This window comes from Orycteropus afer, unplaced genomic scaffold, assembly GCF_000298275.1.
Source record: "Orycteropus afer afer isolate SDZICR_OR568_19922 unplaced genomic scaffold, OryAfe1.0 scaffold00053, whole genome shotgun sequence".
In the NCBI taxonomy this organism is placed as follows: domain Eukaryota; kingdom Metazoa; phylum Chordata; class Mammalia; order Tubulidentata; family Orycteropodidae; genus Orycteropus; species Orycteropus afer.
In genome coordinates, this window is record NW_006921640.1 from 2,939,567 (window position 1) to 2,949,501 (window position 9,935).

The window sequence follows — 9,935 nt, forward strand, 5'->3', positions numbered from 1 at the left end:
GAAGAGGGAGACCCAGCAAAAAGAAAATATAACCTGAAGGGAATTCCGCGAGAGAAGAGCTTTAGGGGAGGGAATCGGAGACCTAGACAACACAACTGGGGGTGGGGGAGAGAGTGAGGGCAACAAGAAAGAGAAATCAGACTGCCAGAGTGTATAAAATATAAATGAGAAATACCACCTTTCCCTTCCCGAGAGCCAGTGAGGGGCGGGAGCGTCTAGGGGGGTCTTCAGGCGCACAGTGCACGGAACACGAAAGTAGGACTCAGATTCCAGAAACCAGCCCCACCCCTTGCCAGCCTCTGTGTCTGCCCAAGTTGGCTGGGGCGAGGTTGCTGAAGCCTCAGTCATTTTAGAAAAGCAGTAGGTGTGTTCTCTTACGAACGATTCAGTTTGGGAGGAATCCATAATATTTTTCTTGCGCGCCAGGCATTCCTAGAGAAACCTGTTTGGGTTCGGTTCTCCGTAGAAGTCCACGCGCAGAAAAGTTGGAGTCTGGCCCGATGGAGGCCGCAGCAGGTCGGTCTGGGGCTGGCTCCCTGCGTTCGGGAGAGGGAACAATTAGGGCCCGAGATCTCCCGGCTCGAAGCGTAGGGTACCGGGCGAGGCCGCGCGTTTGTCCCGGAAGCTCAAGCGGCACCTGCGGCCTGGGATCGGGCGGTAGGCGGCTCGAGGTGCAGCTGGAGCGCGGATACCCAGTCGGAACCCCAGGGGGCGGAGGGACCCGCCCGGGGCGGGCGCGGCGAGGCTGTGGCGGCCTCTTGTGTGGGCCCTGCTCCTCCCCCTCCCGGCAGGTCTGAGCAGGGACGCGGCGGCCCGGGACGTAGGGGTGGGGGTGCCCGCGCCCGGAGACGGAAGGAGGAGCCGCGCCACCTTCGAGAGTCATTGGAGGACGCTACCGCCCGAAGCTGATAAATAAAGGCCGCAGCGGCTGGCCAAGTTGGACGCCCCTGACCTGTGCGAAGGCCAAGTCAGTCCCATCCCAGCGAAGCCAAGCGAGGCGACCCCCGTGTGGCCATGGCCTCGCTGCTGGGAAACTACCCGTGGCCCGAAGGGCTTGAGTGCCCGGCCCTGGAAGCCGAGCTGTCGGATGGGCTATCCCCGCCGACCGCTCCGCGCGCCCCGGGGGACAAGGGCTCCGAGAGCCGCATCCGGCGGCCCATGAACGCCTTCATGGTGTGGGCCAAGGACGAGAGGAAACGTCTGGCAGTGCAGAACCCAGACCTGCACAACGCCGAGCTCAGCAAGATGCTGGGTGAGTGACTGAGTGGGGCGTGAGCCCGAGGGTCAGCGGGCAGGGCTTGGCCGGGCTCGGGGCGGAGGTGCGGGCAGAGGCGGGGTTTGGGGCTCAGGCTTGGGAAGGTCGGGAAGGGGGCCACGGGAGCGCGCGAGTCCGAGGACAGTGAGGAAGTTTGGAAGCTTTGCGCGTTCTGGAGTGCGTGTGCGTGTGTGAGCGCCTTACAGCTCAGGGCGCTCACTGTGTCCGCTAGATTTTGCTCACTTTGAGTATGGATGTACGTGCGGAGGGTCAGAGTTTCAGAGCCGGACACAATTGACGAGGACCAAAATGAAATCACGCAGCCTGGTTGTGGAAGGGTTCTCTTGGCGGGAAAAGGAGCAAAGCCGCGGCAGCCTCGCGGCGCAGAGTTTGGGGCCCCGGGAAGCGGGAGGAGAAGCGGCCGCAGGCAGGCCAGAACTGCCGGGCAACTGGAAACGTTGAGCAGAGCGCGGTGCGCCTGCTCCATTCCCGGTTGAGTTTAAACCTGCGCTCAAGGAGGCGCGGAGTAACGGAAACCCCAAGGCCGAGCACAAAACTGACGTTTGCTAGGAATACCGAATAAGGAAAAACCATTATTCCCTGCACTTTACGACGGGCACAATCACAGAGGTTGTCGCAGATAAAAAATATTAACGAATATTCATGAAGAGAAACATTTCAGAAACGCATCCCTGCTTTAATTATTAAAACTACAGCAAGAGAAGTCTTCGCAAATAGATTCGATTCCTTATTCAATTTCTCAAACAATCGCAGAAGTGTAGTTAACTTAATTTGGATTGTTATGGTAGCCACTGAGGGTCTATCCTGAAGCGGGGCAGCTCCCGTGTTCTTCGGCGCTGACCTGGCTGGGGCAGCCAGGGCTGCAGGACTAGGGAAGGGGCAGGCCCGAAGACCCCAAGTCTGTTCTCTGGGGCGCGGAGGACATTGGGTCATGTCCGAAAAACTGGCATTCCTTTCAGATTTTCTTCTTTCTCCAATGTTTGGAGCTGACACTTCTCCCCCAACGCCTTTGCCTGTCAGCGTGATTTTTATTCATTTTAACTGTAGGAAACCTTTGAAAGCACTTGTACACCCAGCAGGCTCCAGGCCCTGTAAGAAAGGACGTGCATGGTAACACAAGACTGGCCCCGTCCTCCTCAACCCCACCCGAGTTGGAATGGAGCTCTTCCTTTTCCTGTAGGAGCTAAGGGATCTTTCCCTAGATGGAATCATGGGGTGAGGACGTGATGCTCACGGAACTGCCAGCTAAAGCACGGAACTGCCAGCTAAAGCACGGAACTGCCAGCTAAAGCCATCGGCACTCAGAGGGGGTCCCCAGAGCCCTTTTGCAGTTTAGATGCCCATTAATCTCAAAAGGCCTATTGCCTGTGACCCAGCCTACTGGCTAGCTGTACCCAGGGCCACATTATGACTTACTTGGGTCCTAGGACTTTTGCCATGTGGACATGAAAAATACTAAAAGTTATATTTTATACTGTGCTGATATAAAGGTAAGGAGCTCTGGTGGCATAGTGCCTAAGGCATTTGACTGCTAACCAGAAGGCTGGTGGTTCCAACCCACCAGCCACTTCTTGGAAGGACGACTGGGCAATCTACTTCCGTGAGATACCACCTTGGAAACCCAAGGAGGGGTCGCAATGAGTCAAACGGACTCCACAGCAGTGAGTTTGGTTTGGTTTGATATAAAGGTAAATATATGAATATATGTTAGAATATTTTCTTCATCCTAAAAGCTTATATTTCTCTAATGAATTTAACAGAAATTAAAAGCATTTTTATGGACCCCTAAAAGCTTTGTGTGTTTTAGACACTGTGCCGTATCGCCCAGGCCCAACTCAGGAACAGAAACCCCCAAATTCTGACCAGAATGGTCAGAGCCCTGGCCAGAGATCAGAGAGGAAGGAAGATTGGGGAGCCTGCCCCTGTCGAGTAAGGCTGCCTATTCCTAGGAAAAGGGACTTAGGAGACAAATACCTCCGTGGAGTGGACCCTCGTTGCCCACTTGCACACAGGCTTCAAGAGGTTAGAGTTCATTTTGCAAGAGAGAGGAGGATTCCTTCCCAGTTAACAAACACAGTCACCTGGTACTGGGTGAGGGAAATAAACATGATGTTACTTTTTAAAAGATCAGTATACCTGATAATAGAGAGACAGCAGGATGAAATAGTTCCAACCCCATAATCTTACCCAACCCTCATTTTCTGATATCTGTATAAAAGGGAAGGAAGGGCTCGATACGAGAGTCCCAACTTATTACTATGAACTTTCCAAACTTTAAAAATATTTCAAGCATCTTCTCCAGTATTTTTAGTATATTATGAATGAAAAAATGCATAAAGACAATTACACATTTAGTAACATGTAAAAATCAACCTGTGCTTTATTAATACTGCAATATCCAGGTGCATTTAGGAACTACTTTCACAATATATATTCAGTCCACACACAGTGTGTGAGGTGCATCTGGATCTTGGGCCTCTTGCAGTGCCACAGGCTGGGAAGCACTGATCTTTAAAGGCACTCCCAGCCCTCAAAAAGAGTTCCTACCAATTTTCAAATTATCCTTTTAAGTGATAGTTAGTTATATTAATTGGTGTCTCCATCAGAATAGTTATAAATTTATACCCAAATGGTGAAAGAATAATCCCACTTCTTGATCTCCTTTGAGGGCCTTGGTCCATGGAGCCAGTCAGTGCCCAGCTCTGAGTGACCACCTGGCACATAGCTCTGTCCTCTGTCCTTGGCCCTGCAGATGCTGGATATGCGGCCCCTTTCCTTACAGGGCTTAGCCAGGGGCATTAACCTCTGGTTTAATGGTTCTCAAACATCATGATAGATTAGAGTTATTGGGGCACTTGTCAAAATTGTAGAATCTTGGACAGTTCAGGATATAAACAATTTGAGTGGTCTAGAAGGTACCTTTGGAAAACACTCCAGCTGGAAGGATACACAATACATTAAGATAGGAAAGGGTGACATGAAAGTAATTTATAAAGCAACCAACTAGTGAGTAACAATGACAATAAGATACAGGTGAACATAGTCTTTTAGCACCAGTGGGGTAGAGGGGTAGATGCATGGGATTCTTTTAAAAGAAGAAAGTTCTGAGATGAGTAGTTATCACCAAAAAAAAAAAAAAAAAAAAACCAACCAAACTCACTACTGTCAAGTCGGTTCCTGACTCATAGCAACTCCTCCTTGTGTTTCCGAGGCAGTATCACTATGGAAGTAGATTGCCCAATCTTCCTTCTGAGGAGTGGCTGGTGGGTTTGAACTGCCAGCCTTCTGGTTAGCAGTCAAATGCCTTATATTTTACAGTTAGGGAAATAGAGGCCCAGGGAAATTAAAGAATTGGCTTCTTTATGGAGAGTCAGTGTCTGAGTAGGTGACCCCTGCCAAAGCTGAAGGGTTGTAGGTAGATGGGCTATAAGCAGTTGTCTCTCTCTCTTTGTGTATGCATGTATTTGCATGTGTGCATACATGTACATCTCTGTGTGAACATGTATGTATTTGTACATTTGTGCATGTGTGTGTATGTGTGTGCTACAGGCAGATGCTCACATTCTGCTCATAGCCAAGTCTTCCTACAAGAGTGTCCTGTTTGACCTTCAGATGTGAGGGGTAGTCATCTGTTAACCTAAGTGAGATCATATAATTTACTTATATCTCTGAAACTATTGATTGAGCCTGAGTTCCTTACAGGAAGGCCTGGTAAGTTGATAGATGCCATAAGTGAATACTACAGTATCACTTCCTGAAAGGCAGCAAAAATTAACCAAGGTGGGAGTTTGAATTAAAATTCACAAATGATTAGAATTGATAATCAAAGAGTGAGAACAACATCACTCAACATTCTGATAGTTACATATTTTTCCCTTCACTGATGATGGGTCAGGTAGGCCATTGGCTGACAATTTTACTTTTTTTTTTTCCATAGTATTCAGGTTATCTGGTGACTTTTATATGAGAGATGATGGGTGTTTATGCACCTTCTGCATGAAGTGGTTTTGTGGGATGCAAGCAGTAAAGGGCAGTTTAGTCTCACTATGTGCGCAAGACTTGTGGGGTAGGAAGAGAATATGAGTCTGTCAGTCTGTCTGTGTCTGTGAGAGGGTGAAGGGGCAGCCCCATGTGTGTGATGGTCAGAGGCACGAGTCTCCGAGTTAGTTGCGCCTGCCACCCAAAGCAGTGCGAATACTGAAGGTGGCTTTCTCTGGATTGTGTGAGCAGGGAAGTCATGGAAGGCCCTGACGCTGTCCCAGAAGAGGCCCTACGTGGATGAGGCCGAGAGGCTGCGTGTGCAGCACATGCAGGACTATCCCAACTACAAGTACCGCCCCCGCAGGAAGAAGCAGGTCAAACGGCTCTGCAAGCGAGTGGATCCTGGCTTCCTCCTGAGCTCCCTCTCACGTGACCAGAATGCCCTGCCTGAGAAAAGGAGTGGGAGCCAGGGTTCTCTAGGTGAGAAGGAGGAGAGGGGTGAGTACTCCCCCGGCACCGCCCTGCCCAGTCTCAGGGGCTGCTACCACGAGGCGCCAGCTGGCAGCAGTGGCGGCACCACAGGCAGTGTGGACACCTACCCATACGGGCTGCCCACGCCTCCAGAAATGTCTCCCCTGGACGCACTGGAGCCGGAGCAGACCTTCTTCTCCTCCCCCTGCCAGGAGGAGCATGCTCACTCCCATCGAATCCCACACCTGCCAGGGCCCCCATATTCCCCCGAGTATGCCACCAGCCCCCTCCACCGCAGCCATCCCCTGGGCTCCCTGGCCCTCAGCCAGTCCCCAGGCGTCTCTATGATGTCCACTGTACCCGGCTGTCCCCCGTCTCCTGCCTATTACTCTCCTGCTACCTACCACCCTCTCCACTCCAACCTCCATGCTCATCTGGGCCAGCTCTCCCCTCCTCCTGAGCACCCTGGCTTTGATGCCCTGGATCAGCTGAGCCAGGTGGAACTCCTGGGGGACATGGATCGCAATGAGTTCGACCAGTATTTGAACACTCCTGGTCATCCAGACTCTTCCACAGGGGCTGTGGCCCTCAGTGGACATGCCCCGGTCTCCCAGGTGACACCAGCAGGCCACACGGAGACCAGCCTCATCTCAGTCCTGGCTGATGCCACAGCAACGTACTACAACAGCTACAGTGTGTCATAGAGCCCCAAGGCAGGAGGTGCAACCCTGCCCATGTCATCCTGTTCTTCCTGAGCACCTCACAGAGCTGAGAGACTACGAAGTATTACCAGCTTTCCTTGAACCACCCACAGGGAGTGGAGAGGTCTGAACTGCTGGCCCTGGGAGCCTTCATCCTGAAACTGAAGTGGGTTTTATTGATCTAAGTACCCCCTCCACCCCCTTGCCTGCCAGTTCCACCCCCTTCAGCCTATGTTTTGAGTATATTCCTTCAAATGAATTTTCGTTGGCTACACTTGATAGCAGTGAGTTTCTGTTGTTGTTTGTTTGTTTTGTTTTTTGACACCCTGTGAATAGGGCACTGTAATTGCTGAAAGATACTGTTTAATGGTAGAAATTTCACTGACCTTTCTGCCTTGTTGAGACAAATGAGTGAAAAGCCCAGTATTTTCATCTCTCCTGCTTCTAACACAGCCACTCTGAGTATAGCAGACTTGGTCTGTTGGAGCCTTCATGTAAGAAGAGAACTGGACGAGGAGTCGGGACCTGGGAGCTCGTCCCAGATCTGGCACAGACAAGCTGGGTGATACCCTGACATGCCTCCTTTGTCCCCCACAGCCTGTTTTCTCATAAGTAAAACAAGGGGCACACTTAGTGCCTAAGGTCCTTTCTTCTCTACATTTTCTGATTTAAGATTTTCTCAAGGCTAACTAAAAGGAAAATGGGAAATTTAACTCCTTAATAAGTTTATTAGCATGCAACTTGGTGATAATGTGTTGTGCACAGTCCGAGGACATAATGTTTTCTGCACTTCCACTACTTCCTACGATTACTACATCCTTCCAAAAGGACTATTTTTCAATTTGGGAAAAAAAAAAAAAAAACCATCTTGATTTGGAAATTTTTTTTTTTGAAATTTTAGATAAGTTTTATTTTATTACATATAAACTTCATGAGACTATATGCAGTCTAAATATATACAATGAGTTTGTATGACACACACAAGCCTTCATGCACACATTTAAATATGTGTCTCTGCGTACCAAATAAGATGTTCTTGTTAATGATGGTAACTTCACGTCAACTCCCTGTTCCTAATGACCGGATGAGCCACGGTACCTAAGAGGAACTTGGAACAAAACAACAGTACTTTCTTTAAATCTTGATGTGTTAATTTCTCAAGCAAAATTTTAGCTCACATCCTCTGTGTGGATGCAAAGGAGCTTCCTTCCCTGCTGGCTCTCTCCATCTCGCTCTCCTGTGTTTTCTTTCTTCTTTCTCTTCTTTTCTTTTTTTTCCTTTCTCTTCCTCCACTCCTGAATTAGACACTAATTCATGGAGCACTTGATTTATAATCCCAAACGGAACTCCTATGGATTTGATGGGAATTTGTTTTCTTCACAAGCCGGCTGGTTCTTAAGGCCAATTCCTCCACCAACATTTTAGAAACCTTTCCTGTCTGCACTTTGATTATTCTTAACTCCCGAAGAGCAAAAATGCGCTATGATTTGGAAAATGTTTCTGACTCCTGAACCCGCCCCTAAAACATTTCCATCCTTCCCCCAAGTGTCCTTTGAAGGAACATACCTAACAATGAGCTAAAAGACAACTGTTTGTCTTTTGACTTCAGCATATTATTGCCTGTATGAACTGTGTGTTTTATATATTCTCCTATTATTTTCTCCGTATGTTTTGTATTGTTAAACTTCCCTTTCCTTTCCTTCCAAGAAGTCTTATTGTAAAATTTGCTTACAAGATATAATTAATCTTTATGCTATTATTGTATATGATGTTTGGTAATAAATAGCAAATTGTTGAGGATGTGGTTGACTGGTACACAATCCAGAATGTGTCTTTATAATCTTGTAAAACATTATCACAGACATTAAGCTAGACTGTTCCATTTTGTTTTCTTTGTAAGAACTGTACATGCTTTGGAACGGTTATAGATACTGGTTTGTCTAAAATATTTAATTTAAATAAATGTTTTTATACTATGATTATTCTATCATTTAAAATCTAGTTTTGCAAAAAGAAGAAGTAATTGAGAGAAGTATAGATATTATGTCCAGTGCTACTTGTATTATGGGTCAGATTTTTTTTCTATGTCAACTTTTTAATTTCAAAATGTTGGTATCTTTTAGTGGTGTATTTTGTTTTATGAGTGATGGTAAAGAGATAAATCCCAGTTCTACACATTGGAAACAGTAATGCTATAGAAAGAAAAGACCCACTGGTAGCCTACGTGATGAACAATTTTCTTCACAAGATGAATTTACATGTCCAAATGAAATGAGGTGATTAGCAAGCTATTTCAAGATAAATAGTAAATTTTGCCCCATGACTTGCTTTCTTAAGGCTACTACATTTTTTTTTCCTTTTCTTTTTTGAAATAATCTTGAGGAATACCTAAATTGCCTTTGCTCTTTGCTATGTATTTATAAAAACCAAAACCAAACTCACTGCCGTCGAGTTGGATCCCTCCTTGGGTTTCTGAAGCTGTATCTCTATAGAAGCAGATTGCCTAGCCTTCCTTCTGAGGAGTGGCTGGTGGGTTTGAACCTCGAGCCATCTGGTTAGCAATTAAATGCCTGAGGCACAACCAGAGTATCTATGGATGCAGTATAATAACAAATAGCAAACTCTGAAAGTTCTGTGGAACGTTGTGGAGGAAGCAGGAGAGAACATGGATTGGCAATGAAAGGATGTAACATCACGCAAGGTTTAGGATTATAACACCAGCCAAAAAGTACCTGGAAAAAACTGGTGATTACTCAGCCCCTGTATGGATCACTCTGTGGTGCAGCATTTGTAACATGTTCAAGTCAAGGGTAGCCTTGTGTTTTCCCAAGCCCTCTGGGCCAAGGAGTGGATCTTGGGAGGGCCAAACTAGGCATATGTTCATCCTTCAATTATGATCCTAATCTAGATTCATTATGTTAATAGCCCTTTATAGATATACAGAGTTTTATGAAAGTTTTACGGGCTATTTGTCATCTATGGTCCAAGGTGGAGCTCTGTCATCCATCCACTCCATTGCCTAGCCAGGGACACTGAGGCCTAGGTGGGGGCTGGTGACTCATGGCTCATACCACTTAATCAGGGGAAGCTGGGATTTCAGTGCACAGCTAGACTTGTTTGTTGGCAACATCAGCCAAACAGTGTCACAGCTGGAGGCTTGACGCCTTTTTGTAGTGCTTTACCATGGTCTGGAATTATATGTCATGCACTTCATACTTGTCACAGCCCAGGAAAAGAAAGAAAGAGCAAAAGGAAATTATAGGGCCAGAATTAGATGATACCTCAGGCTCTATTGCTGCAGTGGGCTAACAGGGGCCACCTGCAGTGTCATTGCCTAGCAGAGGACGTGTGCCATCCTAGTCCTATGTGCCCAGTGTCTGTCCATGACATCGTCCTGACACAGTCAAAAGGGGAATATTCCAGGACATACTGTAGGGGTGGGGCGTTGTCCCTGCCTGTGGGAGGGCAGGAAACAGACAGGCGACAGGACGGACCGCTCTTTCACT

At 47.6% G+C, this 9,935-nt stretch overlaps 1 protein-coding gene across 1 annotated transcript; it reads left to right on the forward strand.

Annotated features, from left to right (window-relative positions):
* The first annotated feature begins 1,014 nt into the window (after positions 1-1,014).
* SOX7 (SRY-box transcription factor 7) lies at positions 1,015-6,432 on the forward strand. Its single transcript, XM_007938715.2, has 2 exons — positions 1,015-1,252; positions 5,507-6,432. Exons 1-2 carry the CDS (start codon positions 1,015-1,017, stop codon positions 6,430-6,432), a joined length of 1,164 nt encoding a protein of 387 aa, XP_007936906.1.
* The last annotated feature ends 3,503 nt before the right edge of the window (positions 6,433-9,935 follow it).

Bases quoted from the DNA above. Each gene is read 5' to 3' on its own strand.
- SOX7 (XM_007938715.2), top strand. From the start codon at position 1,015: ATGGCCTCGCTGCTGGGAAACTACCCGTGGCCCGAAGGGCTTGAGTGC. The intron at 1,253-5,506 runs GTGAGTGACTGA...TTGTGTGAGCAG, and splicing joins CGAGCTCAGCAAGATGCTGG to GGAAGTCATGGAAGGCCCTG.